General features: G+C 50.1%; 1 protein-coding gene across 1 annotated transcript in view; it reads right to left on the reverse strand.

The window, feature by feature from the left end:
* Positions 1 to 15,783, reverse strand: part of Thbs2 (thrombospondin 2) — a 32,725-nt gene extending 16,942 nt beyond the window's left edge. Inside the window, exons 1-9 of the mRNA XM_004868838.4 lie at positions 15,599 to 15,783; positions 12,995 to 13,066; positions 11,126 to 11,682; positions 9,396 to 9,480; positions 6,193 to 6,389; positions 4,092 to 4,232; positions 3,281 to 3,377; positions 900 to 1,070; positions 520 to 696 (exon numbers count right to left, since the gene is read on the reverse strand). Coding sequence (XP_004868895.2) covers positions 520 to 696; positions 900 to 1,070; positions 3,281 to 3,377; positions 4,092 to 4,232; positions 6,193 to 6,389; positions 9,396 to 9,480; positions 11,126 to 11,682; positions 12,995 to 13,046 — 1,477 coding nt within the window. The 5' untranslated portion in view covers positions 13,047 to 13,066; positions 15,599 to 15,783. The remainder of the gene's footprint in view (positions 1 to 519; positions 697 to 899; positions 1,071 to 3,280; positions 3,378 to 4,091; positions 4,233 to 6,192; positions 6,390 to 9,395; positions 9,481 to 11,125; positions 11,683 to 12,994; positions 13,067 to 15,598) is intronic.
* Positions 15,784 to 25,605: the final 9,822 nt, after the last annotated feature.

Here is a 25,605-nt window from a genome sequence, read left to right on the forward strand (position 1 = left end):
TCTTAACCAAGGTGGGGTCTGAGATGCTACGTTGTGAGATGAAAACTCGCTGTCCATGGTGGCCACCCACAGTTGCACAAATGCATAAACCTGCATGAAAGCCATCATGCTATGTTCATGTGCCTTGAGGACCAGCTTCCGGGAGAAGCCCTTGGGCTGTGAACCACATGTGTTCCCGAAGCCACAGCTCTGACTTGGAACAGACTCAGGGAAGGTCCTTCTGTGAGACAGGCTCTGCACATCTATCGCTCCTCCCAATCTGAATCCACACTTCTGGCTTATTGTTCTTCAAGCACAGGTGACTGGGGACTGGGGACTGGACTGCAGCCTGTGCTGAACTCAGGTGAGCTAGGCCTTGGCTGTGACCCCATGAAGCCTGGGGCCACAGAACCTGGAGCTGTGTTGGCTACCATGGGCAGGGACAGGCCCTGGTGGCCAGGACCCCTGGCTGTAGTGCCCCCAGCTCTGAGCTCTGTGCCCCCACCCACTCCCACCCCCTGGACCCAGGGTGATGCTTACTTGGGCAGGGGTCAGCTTTGCAGGGCTTGGTCTCCCGGCCACTGCCTTTGCAGTTCTTGCCTCCCATCTGGGGCACCGGGGAGTTGCAGAGGCGGATACGTGTGATGTTGCCGACTCCACAGGTCACCGAACAGGAGGACCAGGGTGACCAGTGGCTCCAGCCACCATTCTGCCGGACTAACAGAAAGAGGTCAGGTCTCAGGCTGCCTTCTGGGCTGTGCCATGCTTCTGAGCTGGCAACGGGAAGGGAGAGCCCACCTTCCCGGGGACATAGCAGCTCAGAGCTAAGGTCTCCCAAACCCAGAGGCACCTTTGTCCCTCCAACCCACATGGCCAAGAGTCAGAGTTACACATGGTGTGGACAGGTAGCTGACACTCACTGCGTGTGTCACATTTGCCCAGGCTACAAGCCCGAGTCTGGATGGAGGGCCCCAGGCAGGTATTGCTGGTGACATCGCACGACCGGCCCCTCTGCTGGGTTCCAGAGCCACATGTCACAGAGCACTCAGTCCACTCTGACCATGGAGACCAGCCCTCCTCGCCGTCCACCTCTAGAGAGGGAGGAAAGCACAGGGAGTCAGATCCCTCATGACAAGCTGGGGAAGAACCGGATAGACATTGAGGCCGAGTTCTCTCTCAGGGTTCAGGAGCCTGGGCAGGGTGAACACCTAGCCGAGGACATGGAGGTGTTGGTGGCCTGCAAGTAAACAGGCCCAGCAGTGTGAAGGCTTGTGGCCTGGACCAGGACTCAGCTTCCTGCCAAGGTAAGATTGAGCCCACCACAGAGCCAGAGTGAGGAGCTTGCTCTGTGCATCCAGGGAAGATGCTCAAAAGATTTAAAAAACAGTTCAAAAAGACAGCACTGGTTTCACATCTGCAGGAAGACTTAACCTGCTGCTTACTATTTTCCATATGTTAATATTACACTGCAATTGTTGGTTGAAATTAGAGGTCACATGACTCATTTCCAAATAATTCAAATCAAGAGAAATTAAATAAAAAAGCAGCTTCCTGCAGGGAAATTCTGCACAAGTGATTGCATTCCCTAAATGAGAGCAAAGGCAGTAACTTAGGGCAGGAGAGCTTTCCAGTGAACATAAGTACAAAGCCCTGCATGTGCACTGACCAAAGCTTCCAGGAAGCAAGAACATGGGACAGGAGGGTGCAAGATGAGAGAGACCCTCATGTGGGGGGCCCTTAATTGCTGTGCCACTGTGGCCTCGACACCCAGAACACCCCCTTATCTGGCTGGACGCTGAGATTGTCATCCTTGTACAGAAGTACAGGTCAACATTGAACCTAACCATTGAATTTGATTCAGTTCTCATCTAACTTGGTTTGTGACCAGAATCATGGAGAGAACTAATTTCATGTATCTCTATGCTGCCCAACCAGTGGGTTGACTCTAAATTAGTCCTGGGAACTGGCCTGCTCACTGTGTGGCTTATTTCAAGCATGAGACTTACTGGGGAATTGGGGATAGTTTCTCTGTGCTTCACAGATAATGACTCTGAACCTCAGAGAGATCACATCTAGAGATCACAGTGACAAAGCCTGGCTTCTGCCAAACCTGTCTTCTGTATATCCAGTGCTCAGCCTCCTGAGGACCACACTTAGTCCTGGGGCCATCAGCCAGGGGCTCCTCTGCCTCCAGTGTGCCCCTGCTAGGGCTAGAAGAGAATGCATCTACCCTCTGGGCACCCCCTCTGGGTTCCTCTGCCTGGGTCTCTTGGTCTGCATCCCTTGGTCAGCCTGAGTCCCTGTCTGTGTCCCTAATGGGGGAGAATGCACCCCATGGAAGGAGGCACTAGATGCACCTCCACACAAGTGGGGCAGTACATCCAAGCCTTGAGCCCTTGACCTCATGGTATGCATTAGACCATGAGGACAAAGGCAGCATAGGAACAAGTCAGACACTGAGTCCAGCCATGTACAGTTCTGCTGAGACTCCAAGAAAGGGAAGCAGATGAGATCTAGTGCCCAAATTACAGGGCACTCGCTTTCCAAGACTGGTCTCTTAAAGGTGAAGGGAATGTCCTGCAAAGGATTCTCAGTCCTGCAAGGAAAGCAGATGAGAGCAGGGAATCATCCCAGGTGGCAGCACCACCATTGCTTCTGGGTATGTGATGAGGTTCTGTCCAGTGCAGGATAGGAACTAAGCCGAAAGCACTCTAAATGGCCAGGAGTCTCAGATGTACCTCACTTGCACTACAATGGAGTTGGCACCAGGGAGCCCAGGGGTCCAGGCTCTGGGAGAAAACAACAGTTGCCTCCAGTGAGGTGTGGAGGGCACAGGGCCCATAGCAAGTTCTGGGGTCAGCTTGATCTCTCTCTATCTTATGCCAGGCCCCAGACAGCCCAGTGCACAATTCCTCTCTGAATCTCAGCCTCTGCCACTTGGAACAGACCTCTGACTCCATAGCTTGGGTAAAGGCCTCTGTTTCCATGTGTCTGTTTTCTCATGGTGCAATGGGGTAGGAACTCACTGTCCTCACACACCCCAGACCTAGTTGAGGTCACTGACTCACAGTGGTCTATACCTGGACCACATCTGGATCAGAAGCTTCCAGGGTCTTTGGTTCCTGCGGATCCCCAGGAGTCCATTTCCGCATCTGAGCAGGGACGGCGGGGATTGGCCCTGGTCCCTAATCTCCTAAGACTCCAGCTGCCAGTGGGCAGCCAGAGCCCTGAGATGTCCCTCTGCTTCCCCATCAGCTTCCTTCTGGAGCAGGTGGACCCCGGACATGGGTGGCAGGCTTACCATGAGAGCAGGTAGGGCAGCACTGGCCTTCCACAAAGGACGGGTGGGCGCATGTTGCTGGTGAGCAAGAGATTTGATGACACACAGTTTTGAATTTCTGAAAGTAAAAAAGATGATTATAGAAAACACATCTACAAGTAGTAGTCCTTGGGAATTGGGCTAACAGAAAAGTGTCGGAAGTGTACTGGATGGCTTCAACGCACAGATTCACAGAAGTCACAGCTTAGATCGTAAATGAGAGATGAACACTGCTCCCCACCCCAATCCCACCAGGTGCTTCTGTTCTCCCATCATCCAGCAACAAGACTACAGCAATACTTTCCCATGTTCTGGCAGGAGAGGAGAAAGGATGAATAACACAACCTAATGCCTGAATCCCTGGGCCTAGGCTGAGGGAGGAGAAAAAGCTGTAGCACCTCCAGCATGTGCCACAATGACTCCTGTCACTGCAGGAGTTTCCGTTAAGCATCAGTGGCTCATGGGAACTGAACAGGGGCAAACAAACCAGAGAAAAGTCTACACAGCCAATGCCAGCTGTATCTAGCCACCTGGTGGCACTGGCCATATCATGCCACCATGTGGGTTATTATTTCTTTGTGTGCAAAACAAAGAGGTTGATTCAAATCATATTCACAGCTTCTTCCACTTCTTGACCATTCTGCTCAACCTCTTTGTGCATCTGACACATTCTACATTTGTCCCTGAGTGATGCCACACCCAGGTAGGTAAGATATGCCATGTTTAGCGGTGGCAAAAGCCATCCTCTGTACCTGGCCTTCCTGCCCCCGAAAATGGGATGTTGGGTTCTCACCTTGCAGGTGCAGGTGGTACAGCTGTCCACCACCCATGTCTCATTTTCTGCAAAGAATCGGCCATCTTGCCAGCAGGCTGACATGTTCCTCATCTTGGGAGGGCCCCCGATGAGCTCCCAGAGAAACTGGTTATCACTGGACTGGAAATAGAGGTAACGTTAGGTACAGGCAAGAACTGAGCACAGCCGGCTGTGGTGCTTGTAGGTGAAGGAGCCTATCCCTCCTTAACTGAGGACTCTCAACTCAAGAAACAGAACCAGCAGGTGACTATGAAGGCACGAAAGCCTAGGGGAGGTGGGCAGAGGACACGCAGGCCCCCAGGAACCTTCTGTTGAGGTAGAATCACACCAGAGCCCAGAGCCAAGCAGACTGTCTCCACCCTCACGGGGGCTTCCAACCTCTTCTCCACTCTTAAGACCTGACATGGGTCCTCTGCACTGAGCACACCTCGTGGTTGAAGGCAAGAGGTTGGGGAGAGAGGAGAGGCCACTGTCCACTGCAGCCAGCACCAACGTGCTGTTTGTGAATTCACTCATTCTTCCTTTGTTCACCAGATCTGATAGGTGCTATTCTGACAATACAAAGGCAAGGTATTGAGGGTTGTGACTCTAGCAGTCTCAAGGTTATAGATATGAGCAAAAGGCACTAAGCAGGAATGCTTTGCTCTCCTCTGTACTCTCTGTACATAGCTATTTCTCCTGGTGGCCATTCCTCATTTGGGGACTACAGGGCCTGTGGGTTCTGATGAATGATATGGACCCTCCCATACACAAATGCACAGAAACACACCGATGCCGATTTCTCTGTCCACAAATGTTCTTGGTCCTTGCCTGCCAGTCAAGGACCTGTCCTAGAGATGGCTGCCTCTGAAAGTGAGGGGCTTCAGGCCATGCACAACCCTTGGTCCCACCTTCCAGGCCAGGTCTGGCCCAGTCTGCATCACCAGGGTTCTACCCAGCTGGGTCACTCTCTCCCTAGACACCCGAGGCTGAATGGTGCTGCCCAAGGAGTACACGATGACAGGACAGGTAGCCTTGCAGCAGGAAGGAGCCCCATCATGAAGACCATCAGAGGCCTTGGCGCTGGTAACTTCTCCCCAGGAAGCAGGAGGTCTGTGAGTGGATGGACAGGTGAGATCCACTCCACATCTGCCTTCCACATCCCTGGAGGAAGGTTCCAGAACATGTACTCCAAACTTGGGGTGCCCCAGCACTACGGTCTTCACCGTAAGTGGGCTTCCGGGGACCCCTTCACCCACTGTCAAAGGAGTGGGGGTTGTTGGTCCCCTTACATCTGGACTGCAGCAAAACAGCACACTAGGACCTCCTCGTGCTGGGACAGAGTGGTGGGCACAGCCTCTGGGGACTGACCCACCAACACCACTGTCCCTGGACAAACAGCATGCCCTTCCGGACCCCTCCTGCCTCACACTCTTGCCCACTCCCTCCCTCGCTTCTTGTCACCACCCTCTACTTCTGGACTCTGGTTCCAGATGCAACCCTCCCTGCAGGGCATGCAGCCAAAGACACCACCACCCACTGCTCACTACTCCCCGCTAGTCAACATCCACAGCCCATGGTCCTCCTGTGCTGTGATGAGCACCGACTGCCTCCTGTGCACTGCACAGTGACTGGTCTGCAGGCATAGCACTTCTTCTCTAACCTGTTGCAGGCAGCCCTTAGAAGACATTTCTGGTTTTGTAGGTACCCTTCAACTGGCAGGAAAGATGAACTTCCTCAAATTGGGAATTTATTTTGGAGAAAGTACATCCTATCACTCTATTTCTTTTTCTTTTTTGCTGTACTAGGGATTGAATCCAGGACTTCACACTGAGCTATATCCCCAACAATTTGTTTTAAATTTTGAGACAGGGTTTCACTAAGTCACCCAGGTTGGGCTTGAAGTTGTGATTCTCCTGCCTCAGCCTCCCAGAGTAGTGGGGTTACAGGTGTGTACCACCATGCATGGCCAATAGTAGATTTTTAATTGGAGTCAACCTCTTTCCAGACCAGTGAGTGCTAAGCCACCCTGAGGACCAGCTGGGGGAGAAGGAGCCACCCCCCAAGGATCCCCACGACCCACTCTGCCCTGAGCACGCACCACTTTCTTCAGGTTGTCATCCAGCTGTCGCACCAGGACGTGCAGCCCGGACAGCTCACGAATCATGTTAGCCAGCTCCTCGCACGAGTGCTCGCACACCTCTGGCCTCTGATCCACACCGTGGCCCACCAGCTCCGTGGTGATGTGAGGGCTCAGGTGCAAGGTCTCCGTGTGCTCACTAATGGCGTTGACTTCAGCTAAGGGAAAGCACAGTAGGTCAGGGCCCTGGCCACTGTGGCCTCTCACCCAGCTGTAAGTGGTGCTCAGTGTGAGCCTGTCCTGCGTGGCCCTCGGTGACCCTGCTTGACCTCTGCTGCATAGTAACAAGGTACAAGGAACCTGGAGGCTGCTGCTTCCCATTAGGATCCCACTTAACAGAAAGGACTCTCCCACACCGTAACAATGAGCTTAGCATATAAAAGCTTCACAGATAAGCAGAAGAGCAGCCTACCAATAGAAAATGCAGAGCAGCTCGGAGACGGAGACGCACATATCTGTAGCAGATGTGCTGCGCTACTCCTCTGAGTCAAATAAGCTCAGGGATCGTCCCAGTTTTCAGCCTTCTCCGTTCATATCCTCACCTCCCAATCACATCTGATCTTCAACTTTGTGCACCCTGGAGCCTCCCCCTGCACCCCAGAGGTTCCCCATGTATGCTCAAGGCTCACACTATGCCCTTGAGGCACCTGCACACCTTGGAGCCTCCCCCTGCTCCCTGGAGGTGTCCTCTGTGCTTTACAGGCTCCTGAGCACCCTGGCAGCTACTCTCCAATCTCCCCTTGCTTTCTTTTCACCCTGAACAAGCCTGCTTTCCTGGAAAGCAGTCTTCCCCACGCCCACACACTCTGCTTTCAGGACTCCAACTCCTTTCCCAACCTTCCTGCCACCAGTTGTTCTTCCAGAAGGGGAGGCTGGAGACTCACAGTAGTGAGAGCCTGACCGTGGGCATTTGCCTTCACTACTCCAGAAATCGCACAAACTCCCTGGAGCCACGATTTATGGGCATGTGTGGGTAAACACATCATTTACACATTCACACAGGGCAGATTCAGAACCCAGCGTCTTGAGCAAGCCTGACCCAAGGGTTCCCGACAGGGAGGCCTCATCCATGCACATCCAGGCTGCAGCTTCCTTTCTGGGGCCACAGCCACAGATGTACTCCCTTCAGACATTCCATTGTTGAGTCCTTACATGTGTACATTACAGTCCTGTCAGCCATCCCATTATTACGTTTTTGTGACTTGGTTATAAACACTCAATCCAATTCTCAAACTAAGGTTGGAAGCTACCCTGAAATCATTATGCTATAACACATGTAGCCATGTAATTGAGAACATAGTCCAACTACACAGATAGTAAGTAGCTGTATGGGTACCTAATAGAGACGTTACCTTACACTAATTCTAGGTGTATTTTACTCAGCAAATTGACTTTAATTTTAAATATATTTAACTAACTCGGAGTGTTCATTTTCCATTCTTTAATATTTAAGCAAAAATAGCATGTGTATTATTTACCACGCTACCCGCAATATGAATTGGTTTGGTTGGCAGTAAAATCTTTCATCCATTTTGCATCCTTCCTGTCTATACCAGTATTTTCCCTTATGAAATTTTAGTGACTTGGCCCCTGGCAGAGCTGAGATATTCTCATTTTTAACAAACAGCCAAAGAGGTCATGCCATTGCTCAGCACCAACGCAGGAACTGGCTGTCTTGGTAAGAGCAGGCTTCTTTAGTCTGACAGAACAGTGCAGGAGCAGGAAAGTCTTTCTGTGAAGATCCACCAGCTCCATGAGATATAACAGTCAGCTGTTCATGTGGATGTGAGTATTATAAATTCTTAGGTCTATACTAACTCTTCATCTTGAAAGAATAGATCTAGATTTCTGTGCAAGTCTGATTTTTAAAGAAAGGCTTAATTTGTAAATGTCTGTTTAACATGTGTTCAGGAATTATAGGAAGCTACCCTTGTTAGCACACATGTGGCTAGAAACAAGAAAACAGCATTTATTGACACAAAGCTGTAGCTGTGTTTGCCTGAGGACGTTAATTTGACCCTCTAATGGCCATGGTGGCTGTCCCACCATGCTGCTGGTGGTTTCGTCTTAATTCAAGCCACACCAAAGTCCAGCGCAGGAGTTTCTGTAACTCAGGCACTGCTAAGGGCACACTGTCTCTTCACAAAAGCAACCCGGGAATGTATTAGCATATATATATCCACACACTCCTCCTGCCTTGTGCCTCACCCACCCAGAGGAGCGAGTGTGCGGTCTTGGGCTGACACACGCAGCTCAGGCTTGGATGCTGCCAGGCCCAAGTGAAGGGCTGCCCCAGACAACCTGCAGGGCTCAGTACTCGCTTCACTGAGAATCAGGCAATGGGTGCCCCATTCCAAGTTATAGACAGAGGCCTACATTCATTCCTGGTACGTGATCCATTAAAGAGCAATTTATAGTTTTCCTAATCTTCGAACTGAAGGGAAGAAGTGGTCTAGTGGAAAACGCCACAGTACCTAATCACATAGCAGGTGCATTTCTTCTCAGGAGACCACTGGCCTGAGGGAGCACACCCAGGTGAATTGGGAAACTGACACACCCAACTTGGGGCTCAGCTTCCTTGTTTGTAAAACAACAGCAATGAAAGTGCCTGTTTCATAAAGTTATTCTGAAGGCCATTCATAATGAGCCTGTTTTTAAAGAACCCAGTGCACAAATCTCACCAGTTAAATGCTCAAGAAAACCACGGAAATGCAACACAAAATGCCAGGGAAGAGTTGGTATTGTGCAGGATTATCTGTCAGCTCTCAGTGAGCCGAGCAGCACTGATTTTCAGTGTGGCTGAGTCAGTTCACTGTGACTGAACGGTAAAGAAAAGTATGACAAATACCTGTGATGTCACAGTGTGTGGGTGACTTTCACACATCAATACTGGAAAGGCTGCCTGTGTTTATCACAATACAATACTAACAATTTACTTTTTAGCTTGTAAAATTTCTGTTTTAATTATTGAAGTCTATTCAAAATTAATCTGTTGATAACTGGTCATTTTCAGACATCACATGTCTAAACAGACAAGCTACCTCCCTGACCGATAGTAAGAATACTTTACTCAAATATCTCTAGTTGAATGGCCACTGTTGTGCCCATGCAGAGCAGAAACCCACTGAAGCAGGACAGGGATGCACTGTGCCCAGCACACATACCTCCCTGGCCTTGCTGACAGCCTTTCCTTCTGAGAATATCTTCTACAGAGTTCTCAAACACCAACTGGATGTTCTGCAGCAAACCCTGAGAAAACACAAACAGGAAGTGTCTGATGCAAAGCTAAGTGATGTTTTTAACATACAAGAAAAGGTTTTCCAACACTATATTGTCTTCTCTGGTTTAGAATTGGGAGTTTTGAAATCTTATAATCAGCTTTTTTCTGTATCTGTTACTCTGGAAACTTGGCTTTTAGACACGACACAAAAAAATAACTTTAACATGAAAAATGTGCTAACCATAAGCAAACACTCCACAGAGAAGAACAGAAGAGGCTCCAGGGAATGCAGTGAATTAGGTCATCTGGCCACGCGCAGACAGACATTCCAGGCCACTTACTGCGGGGGACAAGGACCGTGGTATCCTTTCCTGTGGCTGAGACCTCAGCACTCTGTGGCACCAGACAGCTGTGGAAGTGCCCTGATGCCACCAGAGAGGCAACCACTGACCAGGCATGAGTCTGACGCCCTTTCCCTCACACAGCTGAGTGTTAACCTGCATTTATCTCCAGGAACATGTGCCTGTCTGGAGGAGAGCACTGCACAGATGCCCCTGGACTTACCACAGAGCTTCATCTGGATACACCCACTGTGAGTAAAATTAGCACAGGCTAGAAGCATCTAGCACTCCTACCCTATGGAATGTATGCTGAGGACAGAGCCCTGCAACTTGCCCTGGTCCCCTGTAGCCAGTGGCTGACCGGACACTGTGGCTGCTGCTGCCCAGCCTGGTGAGACAGTCAGACTACAGAGCATGAGACCTGGAGAGATCCAAACTCTAGCTCTGAAGTGTGGTGCTCTGAAGGTGTGTCTCTCACACCATCACAAAGGGGAGCAGTCAATGGGGACACTAGTACAGACACAGCTGTAGGTCCTCAGTACACACGGTGTAGGAAGATCCTGTTCCAAACTTAACAAGAAGCAACACAGAGCTGTTCTTTCATCAAACAGCAGCTCTTAGCTTAGGAGAGTTTTTAATTAGCTCTCCCATCATTTTGTTTCCAAAGCAAGAACCCAAGAGTGCTCTCAGCCCCAACAAAACAATCCCTGGGCTGCCAGAAACCCATGACAGACTGACACCTGGGTCCTCAGACAGCCCTCAGCCCAGCCGCTGACCCCTGGGGCAGGGAGGAGCAACTAGGCACTCTTCCCACAGTGCGGGAGGTGTGTGCTGTGTGTGTATGCAGGTGTGGCAGTGTGTGCGTGTCTGTGCCTCTGGGTGCCTGATGGGAGTGTATAGGTGCTCATGCGTGCACACGGGTGTGGTGTGTGCATATAAATGACGACGGCAAATGGCTTTGCAGTCCTGTATGGTTTTGTGTGCACAAGTGTGTGATGTGTGGTGTGCACTCACACTTGTGCAAGTACATGCACATGCATGCACAAGTGTGGTGTGTACAAATATGTGTCTAGGAGTGGTGTGAGTACACGTAAGAGTGTACTCATGTGGCTGCTACAAGTGTGTGGCCATGTGTGATATATGAAGGTGCTCATGCAGCTTGTGTAAGTGTGTGTGCCTGTGGGTGGTGTGCATGTATGCACACATGTGAATGTATGCGCTATGTACGTTCTGTGCACTTTTCCCAAGGTGGGACTCCACCTGTGTCACTCAGAAACTGCAATCAAGGTTGTATTGTAAGGTGGCCACCCCATGGCCGCCACTGAGTACGCACCCTGAAGTGACTCTCCCGTGCAGCACCTTTGGCCACGTACATCCTGCTCCTGTCTGCCTCCAGCTGCTCATAGAAGGGCTCATCCAGGACAAAGCTGTCCATGAGGTCGCAGCCCACGTACAGGCTATATGTCTCGCTGGCCACCTGCACAGTGATGTTCTTCCACTGGGAGTCTGCCAGGCCCACGTCCTCCAGGGAGACCACGTGCGGGGTGCCCTCTACCCAGTAGGTGAGGTCCAGGGTGTCATCTGGGCCATTAGAGATGATCTCAAACTGCCTCTGGGAGGCCCCCGGGCCCTCCAGTGCCAGCAGCGTGCCTCGGGACCTGCGGTCCTGCTTCAGCTGGGCTGTGAGGAAGAAGCCGTCCTTCCTCCGCATGGCCCCAACAATCCTGTCCAGCATGGCTGCATTCACTGGGGGGATGTAGTCGAACCGCACGAAACGGTAAGCTGGCACCCCGGGGTCAGGTCCTCGGAACTGCTTGGCGCCTATGGTCTTCCGGTTTATGTTGCTAATACTGAAAAGGTCAAAGACAGTGTCCTCGTCCTGGTCACCAGCTGTCAAAGGAACCATAGTGGGAGGGTCACCAGCTGCCAGGACCCAGGTGACAAACCACAACTTTACAGCATGGAAACTCCCAGACTTCCCAGGATTTTCACCCTTTCTACAAGGGTCCCGAGGCCACATGTGATGCAAGCCACTGTCCCCGTAGAGGGGGAATCAGAGGGCTGCAAGCAGAAGGGCCATCTCCTCCTGACAGGTAAGGAGCAGGCACAGGGAGCCAACAGCCAGCACCCCCCAGCCCATGCCCCATCCTCTCCGAGCCCTTCACACAGGAGGCAGTGCTGTGACCTGCAGCACTCCTGCCCTCCAGGGCCTGAGCTGCTGGGCAGCCCCTCTCCCCACCACCAGAGCCTGGGAGGCAGGGCCTGAAAGCCCAGATTTGCAGCCTTGCTAGGGACGGAGATCAGGACAGCAACTGAAGAATCCGCTGCTTCCTCGATGTCTTCTACCCTTGACAAATTATGGGAGCATCATTTTGTTTCTGAGGAAAATATAATCTCTGAATCCCAGCACACACTATGCATGAGGATCTGAGACAATGGTGGGTCTAAGTTACCGTCCAACTACTGGGGAGAAGTTATCAGATCTTGCCAAAATCAAAACAGTTTAAATAATTCAAAATAATACACTGAATAGAAAGTTTTACAAAAGAGTAACTTTTCAGCTAATCCTTGGCACATTAAAACATCATACACACCACTGCTGATAGAAGTGTGAATTTTACCACTTTCAGTAGAGCCACTGGAAATAATTAAAATTTTTGACTACTCTATTCAAATGACAATTCTATCTTTATAATTTATCCAAAGGATGCAATGGCAAATCCCAGTAATGATTCATTCATAACAATATTCCTTGTGTCTTAATTTATATGAACAAAAATAAAGTAACAGTCCACAGAGAACTGTTCTGAGAACACTAAAGTTTACCAGCAATGGAGTACTATACAGTCAGTAAAAATCGTGTTGCAAGAAGTAAATACGTGGAGAAATATTCAAGGTAAAAATAATTCAGGCAGAAAAAAGCAGGAAGAAAAGAAGATATGTGTGGTGTTATAAAAACAGGGCACAGAAAAGCTGAGTTTCAAACAGCAAGAATCCTACCCATAAGTGAGAAGGTATTTCTCCCTAACACTAAAATTTTCCAAAAATGAATCATTCCATGCTGTATGACTTAAAAGTAAATAAATATACCTATATGGTAGGGAGTCAGAAGGCTCAAAAATTAATATACCACCCCTGCTGCTTCCTGGTTTCCCACCTGTGGCTAGGCCACTCGAGCTGAGACATGGCTCGTCACACTCACCGGAAGCACTGGGCCACGAGCACAGAGCCAGCAGAGCCAGCCCCCAGAGCATCCTGCCTCGTGCCGGTCCACCTAGGAGAAAAGCAGTTGTGTTAGTGAGGTGCACACCCACAGCTCTGGTGCTGACTGCCACGTCACCCTGTGTCACCTACCGACATTCTGACCACACAGATCAGGAGCAAAGGGACTCGTGGGAGCTAAACATGAGGGAGAAATGTTCTTTCCAAAGTAGATTTCTCTAACTACAGCTAACATTCACTGGGCAAATATTTCTGGACATCCGAGATATTCCTGGTGTTCAGTCCTCCTGGTGACCTGCGGGTGACTATCACCATCACTGAGCCCACTCTGCAGGTGAGCAAGTGAAGAACAGGAAGGGTGATGCTTGTGGGAGTAACTGCTAATAAGATATGTAGCAAGGACTTGGATCCAGGAAGCTTGAATTCAGGAAAATATCTAGGCTGGTGCAATAATCTGTGAAGGCATTTGGTGTAAATATCCAAAGGAAAAAAACAATTATGCATAATTTAATTAAGCAGAACCAATATTAACTGTATATAAAAGTTAGAAATAAACAACTTGATACATCATTTTTATGAAAAACAGAAGATTTTATTTAGCAACAGTTTTTACCCTACTTTACTATTTTCCTGTAGGCCTGTTTTTCCGTTCTCAGGGATTCTAAATTGGCATGCTTCAGTGGACACTGGATGAGAAGTCAGGAGGCCTGGACCCAAGCCCAGCCCGCTGTTAACTCCTTTTGAGTCTCCCAGAGCCCCAAGGCTAGTGTGGGGCCAAGGTCCTCAGCATCTTCTGCAGTGCTCATGCCCCCGATTCCTCCCATACTCAGAATATCAAAGCTCCTTATTATCACCGTGAAAAGAAATCCAGGAGTCTCTCTCTCCCTAGAAATACTCCATGAGCTGGAAGTGGAGAACAGTCCCCTGATCTCTGACAGGAGCCCTGGGTCTCCTCCTGGAATCTGGAGTCCTGCTCAGACAGCGCGACCCAAGGCCAGCAATGGCATTGTCCCGCCGCTCTCTGCAGGAAGCAGCGAGGTCTGACACATGAACTACAGCTCAGCAAACTCAGGCAGAGCTGTGCTCCCCACGGCCACCCACTTAACTTCTCTGTCTCAGCGTCCTCATCTGCAGATCGGAAAAGAGTACTGCCCAGCTGGGTAGTTATGAGGAACGCACTAGGCATTGAATATTCGCTGTGTGCTGCTCAGCACTGCACACACTGGCACTGGTGAGTGCTTCCTGCCCTCACCTCCCAAGAGGGCAGGAGGAGTGACAGAGTCCAAGGTAGGGCCTCTTTATAAAGAGCTCTTACAGGACTCAACAACAGAATGAGCTCTGCGCACAGTCAGCTCCTCAGAGAGCTTTAGGGTAAGTACCGGGGCACATCTGCAGGCATCCTCGACCCCCAGCCCTGCTCCAGGAGCCCGTTCTCTGCCGCTCACACAGTGGCACCGGAAACACACACTCCACAGCTCAGGATGCCTAGCTTCAGAAGTCCTGGCTGAGGCATAAACTGAGCTCTGTTCTGACAAACTCAAACTCTGTCTGCCTATCTCTAAGTAAGGCTGATACTTAAAACAATAGGAGTTTCACAAAGAATCAGAGGTCTGCCGCTTGTCACCCGACAATCCCTTCTCATCTTGGGGACACAGGCATGAAGGCTGGTCCCAGTAGATGGCACAGAGACCCGGTGACACCCAGGGGTGCAGGACTGGGGAGCGGCACCACGCTGAGCGGGCACGCTTGTCACTCCTGTGCCCAATCTTTCTCCCCACTGGATTCATCCTGTGTCTGTGGTTATGTTTTCCTGAGCATTTCCGAAGCCTTTCTACAACAGAATAGAGTTGATGTTTACAAAGAATCTTAAAATTCTTTTTATATGAGCAAAGTGGAAAAATGACTTTGCTGAGAGGTATTTGTGTAGCCCCATGAATAGCGGTGTGGTGAATCGTGGGGGCTCCGGGATTGAGCCCAGCCTCCCGGGTTGGGGACCAGACCCAGACCGCTGTCCCCAGTCCCTGGCAAGCGGCCAGCTCCCTTTTCATATGCAAATTATGTCCCAAACTTACAAACAGCTCTGTTCCCTGGCAGAATGATACTTCCCACAGCCTTACTGTAAATTACTATAGCACGCGGACACTTTTTCAGCTGTTCCTAACATTTAGAATTGCAGTCTCTATAATCTCTAAGAGTTCTCACATTTTCAGGGGACTGCTTATAATTCCTTTCTCATGATCCCTCCTCAGTAACAAACTTCAGCGTGGAAATTTTTTATTCCAAAGCTGAAAAGGTGAGTGTCTGCCCAGGCTCCCTGCAGGTACCCCCAGGAAAGCATCCAGGTCCGAGGGACAGAGCCGGCTAGGGAGGCACAGCTTGGCCCTTCGAGCTGAGTACCTGGCAGTTTAGCTCAATGGTGAAAACTCCACGTGAAGAGGCCTTAGCTGTCTAGGGGTGTGCGGCGACCCCCCTTTTAAAGTAGGGATCTCTATTACACTTTTTTCTTCTGTCCACTTTTAAATCAAGAGCCTTTTCTGAAAATTATAGCCAGTGAAATGACTTAGCAATTTAAAAGCATCGTTACCTGTATATTAAAGAGCAGCGGTGATGTCTGATTTCAGTATTCCAAGTCAGATCCAGAGGACATGGACAGCCCGAGGTCCCCGGCAAGCTGTCCAGTAGACACAGCTCCAGACAGCAGCTGGTGCCTTATATGCTTTTTCCCTGGAGTAGCCCTGTCAATCAGGCACTCGAGGACGCACGTTTAATTCATTCCTTCGGAAGAATGACATAACTCCTCCTTCTGCTCCAGCCATTTGCTGTGAGTACCTGCAGTCAGCGTCCAAGTCCAGCCCCTCTGTGCTGAACTCCACCCCTCCTCCATCTCCACCCAGGGCCTCCAGAGGGGACTGGGAGGAACCAGAGGCAAAGGGGGAAAGCAGGGACTCACTTTTCCTGTCTTTTCTCAGAAAATAAAATGCTATAAATAAAACTAGTAAGATTGGCTGGGCTGAAACTTCCACTCTACTTAAGAGAAAAAAAAAAAGTGAAAGTTCTCTACTTTAAATATGTTTCAAATTACCCAATGTGAAACTAGTCTTTGTAAAGTAAGCAAACAACAAAAGGTAAGGCACAAAGAGACCAGTAGGGATACATGACTGCTCTCTGCATTGGTGATGTTGATGCACAGAAAGATTAATTTAATCACGTGCAAAAATCTACTCTAAAGAAGAGTCTCCATGTTTTTACTCTAGGCAGTTGGAAACAGAGAGAGTATTGCCTCTGCTAGAGAACTGGCTTCAACCTACACCTGACCATCTGCTCAGTCGAGATCCCACACAAACCACCCTGCAGATGTCCACCAGCAGTCCAAGTCCACTAGGGATCCACAATCAGAGGAAGGAGCCTCGGGTAGAGGAGGCTCCTATGCAGGAGATGGGGGCTCCAAAGACCTGCTATGCCACCCAGCTTCCTGCACGGCCCGGCTCCCATCACCAAGGTCCTCAGGGACAGATGAAGAAGTGAGTCCCTCACCAGGTGGATTGGGACAGAGGAGGAGGAGCAGAGCCATCACCCAGGTCAGAGTGGGCAGAGGGGAGGATGGATATCACCCAGAGAGGACAGAAGGTGGAGGAGGAGGGGACATTTCCTGGGGGAGAAGGTGGATGGAGGAGAGGCTCAGCACTGCCTGCTCACTCTCCACTGGCTCATGGACACTGAAGGTCTTGGCACTTGGTCCTGGCGATGTGTGATGGTGGACACCTCTTCAGTAAAGAACATTAATGAGAAGATTCATGGAGATCGCTCTTAGCCCCTTCTGCTCTCACCCAGGCTGGGGAGACCATGCAGGATCCTGTTCTGACTTCTCCTGGACCCTGCTAGTTCCTGTCATCTTCCATGCCCCCAAGCACACTTAGCTGGCAGGAACTCACGCAGCTCCCAGAGTCCAGTGGGGAGTGTCAGGGAGGCTTCCTAGAGGAGGGCACACACACTGACGTCACATGACATGTGCAGGGAGCATCCTTGGTGGCAGAGACGGCCTAGGCAGGATGCAGAGGAGCAGGAGCTCCTAGGGCACAGGGCACTGAGCAGAGGGGACAGAGGCCCCAGTCTATGTGTACTCCCCCAGGCCAGAGGTCATGGAGCTAGCAGAGCAGACACTGCTTCCCCACTGCAGCGTCGAGGCCGAGGCTCACAGCACTTCCTTCAGTGTCATGGAGGGAAGGACATGGGCTGTGATGGTAAAACCACAAAGCCAGTGGAGGCCATAGGGAATGAGGGCCTGCCAGGTCCTCCAGCCTGTGGATAATTAAGTAGAATACCACATAAGGCTGGGGAAGCAGGTACATCTGCAGGAAGAGCAGAAGAGGAGGAGCCGTAGAGGCTGTGTCTGGGTTGCGACCCCTTAGAAGTCATATCCAGAGGGCCAGTGAATGTGAACGTCTGAAAAAGGGTCTTTGCAGATGGCACTGAGCAGAGACAGGGTTTTCCTGGAGGAGGCAGCCTTTCTCCTCCACTGTGTCCTTACCCAGAGGGAAACAGGAGGGCTCCAGGGAGAGTCCCCTTGATGGAGCAGGCAGCGCCTGGGGCTGTGAACACCGGATTGCCAAGTGTCACCAGCAGCACTAGAAGGTGTGGGATGCAGGAAGGGTTCTTCCAGGAACAGGCAGAGGGAGCACATCCCTGACTTCAGACTTCTGGCCCCCTGGTGTGTGGAACCTCACTTGTGGCAGTGCCAAGAAACAGACACCTTGTCTGGACACAACATTCCAGATGTTACTTAAAACTACCTAGGTAACCTTGTGCACCCCAACACAGGGATCCCTACAGCACAAGTCATACCTCTGACCAGGACATGGAGAAGAGGGCAGGGCAGGCCATGGAGACAGGCCTGATCCAGAAGTCCACATCACCACCCAGCCAGAATTGGAGGTCAACAGGCCTTTGACAGGCATGAGACTGCGCCAGACCAGTGACTCTGGATCTAGAGACTAAGAACCCCAGCAAGAGAGTCGCAAGAGGCAGAGAGTGGTGGTGAGCAGGCAGCAGTCAGCAGCACACAGCAGGGCAAGTCTTGGGAGCGACTGGCCCACAACAGGCAGGAAGGCAGCATAGGACACTCAAACAAACTTACTGGGACCCTCAAGGAATAGGGGATGCTTGTGGGCAGGGAGGACTCTCAGGGGATTTCCCAGGCCTTGGTCTCACATCAGAGAAGGTGCTTAGAGAATCAGGCCTCACCCAGTGACTAGCTTGGCTCCATCCTGGGAATTTACTGACCATCTGCCATGTGGCAGGTTCTGCCCGAGACCTGAAGATGTTCAGGAAGGCCAGGACCCATGTGAGTTCCCCTGAGGGGCAGCACAGTCCAGCCAAGCAGCTGAGCCAGCCAGAACCTACAGTGGGATACGGTCTCATGCCCAGGACTCCTCCGGCCACTGCCTGAGCTGACCAGGAGCCAGGATGAGCTGCTCTAGGAGGAAGGAGAGAGGACACAGAGTCCAGATGAAGGAATGGGAGATCCAAATCCCAGAGCTCTGGACCTGTGAAACAGGAGGGGGTCATAGGCCTATTTCCAGTGCTGTTCTACACTAGCAGAGTAGACAGGAGAGGGAGGAGTGTGGACTCAGAGGGAGATGGCTGGTGGAGACAGAAGAGGTCTAAGGATGTCGGGGGGCCTTGCCCACAAGGTAGCAAGGGGCCTCATGACACCAGGTGCAAGGGAGTTTACCTTGGTAAGAAGAGAAGGGGTTCAGTCTCCACTGAGTATTGAGGTGTTTGGGGGCTGGCTGCACTGCTACGTGCACCATCCATCCAGGGCTCAGACCAGGGTTGACTGAATGCAGGAACGGTAATGATGGAGTGTGGCGACCATGAGATGAGGGAAAGAAATGGGAGCAGAGACCAGCCCGGCTCATAACGCAGCCTCCAGAGTTAGGACCCAGGCTTGGTATCCATCAGCACCAGCAGCTGGTGAGTGGGCTTTCCCAGCTTCTGGACCGGAGTCAGTCAGCTGAAGACTTCTGAGTCTGGAAACTGAAAACGAGGGCTCCTGCTGTGGGGAGGGAGGGCAAATAGGGCACTCCGGAGTTCATTACACAGAGTGGACAGGAATCTTCATTTAGATTCAACACTAACTCCTTGTGCCTGGGGTCCGGGAGATGGGGGCTGCTGCCCAGGAGGCACCCACAGCCTCGTTCAGAGCTGGGCAAGCAGAGCCTTCATCACCAACATGCCCAAGGTGGGCAGGGGCTTCATTCTAGACACAGGATTAAGAAGAACTTGGCTATCAGTGCACCAGGAAGAAGGACAGGGCCAGGGAGGTGACAGGCACAGATGTCCAACCCATGGGCCTAACAATGCCTAGAGACTCAGCCACTGCCATTCAAATGCTGCAGGGCAGATGGGAGCAGGAGTCTTGGGCTTGGAGGAAGCAGAAACGGTTTGTTCACAGGGCTCCCCCTGGCAGCACCTGCAAGGTGGCCTGGGATGCACCTGCTAGCCACCACTGACCATACCACAAGCCACAGGAGTCTTGGGTGTGAGGTAGATGTGAGCCCCAGGGTGGCAGGGACACACTCAGGTCACACTCATCACCCAGGTCAGCTTCACAGAATGGTGTCTGGTCTGAATTATGTGTAGATCTTAAAAATATTTTTAGTAAGAAAATGAACAAACAGATTCATAAATGAATAATCAAAATGACTGCTCGCACCTTCTGTGTGAGCCCCTCATGTGAAGTTTGGGGGAGCACAGGAAGGTGGACAGCTCTGGGGGACACTCCAAGGCAGGGGCTGATCTTGCCTCCCCTCCCTCCCCATGAGAGAGGCGAGGGCCAGGGCACCTTCCTGTGCTGACACCCCTCTTGGGGACAGCCGCCAGTGCTGGCGCTCAGAAAGCAGGCACAGTGTACTCAGAAGCTGCTGAGAAGCAAACTCACAGCCACAGTCATCTGTTTCCTCTTAGTCTGCCCTGGGCAAGTGAGTAAGCTCGGGGCCTCTTTGCTGCCTCGGGGTGGGAGTTATGGGAACTAGCTCTGCCCTGAGCAGTGACAGAGGACAACAGCAGTCTGGCAGCCCTGGTGGGTAGCTGGGGCTGCTAACATGAGAAGCACCCCTGAGAAAGCTGGGGGGATGAAGACCAGGTGCAGGGGAACCTGACCTTGCCCACTGGGACCTTCCTCCAGCCTCCATCATGCCCCCCCCCTCAGATGACCTGTTTGCCTTTAGACTCAGCGACCCAGCCTCTGACCCAGTATCCCCACTCTCTGGCACAGCAACTGCCTGGACCCTGAGTTAAAGGCTGCCCCACACTGATACCCAGATTACCAAAGATTCTGTAAACATGCTCCAGCCACTATTTCCCTGGTTCTTGTCTCTCCCCAAATTTCTGGTCAGCTTCCCATCCACCCACCTGTTCCCTCCTGCAGCCCCTCCCACACACAGAACCCTTGACCCATGTGTAGATAAAGCCCCTGGGAGCCACCTACAGAAAGCCCCAGTGAACCCTATCCTCCTTGCCTGCATCCTCACTGGGCTGCCTTTCCCCAGGCAGCTCTCTGTATCATCAGCAACCTTGGGCCACTCTTCCTGCCTGACACAGTCTCCCCACCAGCCCAGGATGCTGTAACCTTCTGATGAGGTAAAGAAGTGCAGGGATGCATTCATGGCTTCTCAGAAATCAAGCTATAGTATTCAAAGAAAGAGTGAGCAGGTGTGTGACCAAGCTTCCCATGAGGAGGTGAGGAGGCCAGTTAAGAATCAAAGGATTGAGTAGCTGGCACAAGCAGGCAGTGGCAAAGCTGGCCTCCCACTGGGTGATGGCACTCACACTTGGCCCTGCCTGACTCCCATGTGTCTGCAAGGTGTCTGTATGAGTCCCCAAGCATAAGAAATTCCTCGTAATGCTCCTTTGCTGTGTTCCCAGTGCAGGAACTGAGGAAACACTTCCCAATACCGGATGAACATTGTCCAAAGAAGCAGAACTCAGTGCCCCACAGATCTCTCAAATTGCCAGGAGAGAGACTAAAGAAGAAGAGTAAGAATCTGAAGATGCAGAGGAACCCCTGCTTTTGAAGGGGTGGGAGTCATAAATCTAAGTCCAACCTCTACCAGTTTGAAAGTAGCTTTACCAGTTGTCCAAGATAGACCAGCTTCATCCTGAGAGGAAGGGGAGCCAGTGCCCTTAGCAGCAGGGGTCCCCAACCCCTGGGCCACATAAAGGTACCAGTCTAAGGCCTGCTAGGAGCCAGGCCACACGGGGGCAGGAGAGCAAGTGAAGCTTGTTTGTATTTACAGCCTCCCCATCACTTACTTCACCACTTCAGCTCCCACTCTGTCAGGTCAGCAGCAGCATTAGATTCTCATAACAGATGAGCCCTACTGTGACCTGTGCATGTGAGGGATCTAGGTGTGCTCTCCTTATGAGAATCTAATGCCTAATGACCTGAGGTGGAGCTGAGGCAGTGATGCTAGTGCTGGAGAGCAGCTACAAACAGATTAACATCACAGAGAGCTCTGACTGCACAGAGCCCATAATAAATCAACTGCTTGCAGACTCAGATCACACCCTGTCAGTGAGAGCCAAATGACAATTAAGCTGCATCTGGAAGCAGATTTTAAGTGAAAACTGACATTTCAGTCTACATGTGACCCACCCATTATTTTATTTACCACATCCATCTGCAACTCTTTCCCACACCATGCACTTAATCTCAGTCATAGATTTGTTTAGCCCCCAAGCTAACCCTAGCTAAAATGAGTAAAAAATAAAAAATCACTGGAGAGCTTCTTTGAAAAATGGGGCAAGACACAGTGGTGTGAGAGCAGAAGACTCTAAGACTGCCAACAAAAACAAAGCTGTATTTAAAAGAAAATACCATGTGTCCTGCTTGACTTATGGGTTCATTGTCACAGGTTATTCGCATTCTCCAAGCCCATATGCCATAATATGTTGCAGTCTGCTATCTACTAAAGATATGAAATGTTCAAATTGCTTTGCCACATGGAGACTAAGCACCCTGCATTTAAAGACAGGCCTTTGGAGGTTGTTTTTTTTAAAGATGTGAACACAAGAACAGGAGCAGTTATGGAAAGCTACCACTTCATCAAATGTGTCTGTGCTGACAGCATCATTTTAGTGGCTAACTGCATTGCTAAAGCTAAAAAGCCCTTTACTGTTGGTGAAGAGTTGGTCTTGCCTGCTGTTGAGGACATTGGTCATGAACTTTTAGGAGAGGCTACAGTTCAAAAGGTGACATGTGTTCCTCATTCAACTAACACCACAACTACACAAATTGATGAATATCAGAGGATATTGAAACACAACTGTGGGAGAGGATTAATGTGATTGACAAGTCTACCAATGCTGAAAACAAGGCAACAATGCTTACTTTGTGATTTATTTTCAGGTTGATGTGCATGAGGATGTTGCAGACACTTGTTAACACCACAGCTACAGAGCTTTTTATGTCTTTTTATATATCAGAAAAACTGAATAGGTCATTTTGTGTCAATATATACATGGACAGAGCAGCTCCATGACTGGATGGTTTTCTGACTTCACTATTCCAGTCAAAGTAGTCTCTTCTGAATGTGAGACTACACGTTCTGTCACCTTTAGAGAAATGCTGCCTGACCAAAAATGTCACCACGTGATTTTGAACCATGTGATTAAAATTATCAACCACATTAAAGCACATGCCCTTAAGTCACATCTGCAGCTCTGTGAGGAGATGGATACAGAGCACACCAGTCTTCTTTCATACACAGAAGTGAGATGGCTTTCTAAAGGGAGATCACTGGTCAGAGATTTTGACTTATGAGAGCCACTCCAGAGATTTCTTTCAGAAAAAGTCACTACTGGCAAGAAATTTTAGTGACACAGAATGACTCAGAAAACTAGCTTACTGGTGTGACATATTCAGCCTGCTCAATGAACTTAATCTGTTACTTCAAGAAAAAAGGAAAACTGTATTCAAAATAAAGTGACTGCATTCAGAGTCATACTGGAATTATGGAGGCTGTGAGGGAATACTAGGATTTTTAACAATGATCTGAGAGTATATGAGAATTGGACCCTGGCCCCCAGAAACAGGGAAAAGATGAAAGCCACCAAGTATGGATTTTGAGAGGCCACTGCCGGTCTAGAAAGGGCTTAAGACTCAGTGAGCACTCTGTCAGCTTTCTGTCCCTGTGAAAAACACCTTGAAAATCAACTTAAAAGAGGAGAAATTTCTTTTGGCTCAAGGTTTCCTTGGGTTTGGTCAATAGTTAGCTGGACCCAAGGCAGAAACATCATGGCAAAGGGCAATGTGGAGCAAAGCTGCTTGTTTCATAGTGGCCAGGAGGCAGACAGAGGGAATTAGTCCACATGACTCATTACCTTCCAGAAGCCCATCAGCAGTCACTGAGCCTTTAGCACATAGCCTTTCAAATCTGAACCACAACAGATGCCAAGTTCAAGAGAGAAAATTCAAAGTGGGATTGTTTGTGGAATCATGAGTGTGCAGCCAGGTGGTCCCTGGACTGGCTTGCAACTGAAGACCCACAATCTTCTTGGTGAGGAGGAACTCAAAAATGGGAAGAGGGCTAGTATCTGGGCCACCCCCAGGTCCAGAAGGCCCTTGGAGTTGGGAGGAAATGGAATGAACACAGAGAGGAAGGAAGAAGATAGCACTTAAGATGGACCTGGAGCATTTGCAGGACTTGGCCTGCTGTCTGACTTTAGTAGGAACATCTTCTTCCTCAGGAGGGAGGAAGCCCATATTCTCTGAGACCCCAGGTATGTGTCAACACACTACTCACAGGCCTCTGCTCATGCCTTGAGAAGCTGGCCACAGGCACCAGATCTGAACAAATCAACCAACAGCAATCACATCAAAGCACCAGTGGGAGCCACTGGTTATGGGTCTGAAACACCCACAGAGGGCAGAGTTTAGCAACAATGTGGGCATTACATCTCCACAAGGGCTTCTTCACACATACTCATGCCATTTAACTCCTTGAGATCTCTGATGATTTTATCCATTTCTAACCTGAGAGCAGTCATTCTTTTCTATGTTATGAAGAGGAAATGGGGAGTCCATAAAACCCAGAGGTGGGTCTTGAGATGGTCACTTGGATATGGGAGAGGGGGCCCTGATAACATCACATGTGAGTACATAGTGGAGCAGGAGCATGGACACCACAATGCTGCAGGGCTAGGCACAGTCCTGCTTAGCCTTGACCCTCTGTGTCCAGTCTCAGGACAGTCCTGCTCAGAGGTGTCCCTGTCCTGGGAAGCATCTTGATGCTGAGTCATCCATTGTGTGGTGACCTGGGAGAATGCGCACATGGCCTTAAGGTTTACACAAACAGATTCATGTGACAGACATTTTTACAGCATTTTTGTAATTAGACAGGAATCTGCACGTGGAAACTGAGTGGAGGACACTGGGCCTCTGATCACAGTGCTCCACACTCCCTGGTGTGTGCTGCGCATGTGTGCACCTTTTGATTCTCTGAGCCACTGTTTAGACCAAAAGGGGAGAGAATTTCAGCCCACGTGATGGATATAAATATGATTCCCAAAATTGAGCAAGCTTAACCTTTTGCAAAGTACAGCCATAGGAAAGGGTTTAGGAGAGTCTCTTTTCTTCTCAATGTCATTGCAAGCCAGTGATAAGGCCGAGTCTTGCCAGATGTCCTAACCGCATGACTCATAAAGAGGTCTCAGGCCTTTCATTCTCAATCTGGAGCCTTTCGGAAAGTGCTTGGCAAAGCGTGAGGATTAGTCAGGGCTCTCCAGAGAACAGAACTGAATGGTGTGTGTGTGTGTGTGTGTGTGTGTGTGTGTGTGTTTACATGTGTGCAGGAAGGGACCTGTAAAGAATGGAATCGCATGATTAATGAGGCTGAGATCCCCTGACCTGCAGGTCCAGGAGAGTGGAGGGCTTTGTTCTTGTCCAAAGCCCAGCAGACTAGAAACCTAGGAAGAGCCAGTCTCTCAGGTCCTGCTTGAACACACAGAAGAGCTAACACTCTAAGGCAGACATGTGGAGGGCTCCCGCTTCCTGAGGTGACACTTGGCCTTTTGTCGTGTTTAGGTCATCACCTGACCCACATAAGACCCATCATACTAAGGAAAACCATATACTTCCCCAGCCCACTGATCCAATTATCAGTCTCACCTAAAACTCCAGACACAGCCAGAAAAATGTCCCAATGAATGACTGGATGTTCACTGGCACAGTCAAGCTGACACAAAACAAACCTGGGCACCTTGCATGGGAAAAGTTCAAGGCCAAAAGAGGGGAAAGCAAAGGAACTCTCTGTTGAGAGGAGCTTCTCTGGGGTCAGTAAGGAACTGTGTAAATCTTGCTCATGTTTACAGTGAACTTATTCCTCACAGTCACCTAGGAACCTCTGTGAGTGTGTGCGGGTTGCTCACAGATGAGCTGATGCTATGGAAAGGTCCTCATGAGGAGCCCTTTCAATCTAAACCTTTGGCCCTGAAAGCGCTTCTTATGTTCATTTTGTTGTGATTTCTGAAGCTCTGGAAAGTTAGAAAAATAAAAAATTTTCTCTGAGCTTAGTATTATAAATTATCTTA

Source organism: Heterocephalus glaber, unplaced genomic scaffold, assembly GCF_053883595.1.
Source record: "Heterocephalus glaber isolate CG9 unplaced genomic scaffold, H.glaber_assembly_v1.0 deba00001610, whole genome shotgun sequence".
Lineage (NCBI taxonomy): Eukaryota > Metazoa > Chordata > Mammalia > Rodentia > Bathyergidae > Heterocephalus > Heterocephalus glaber.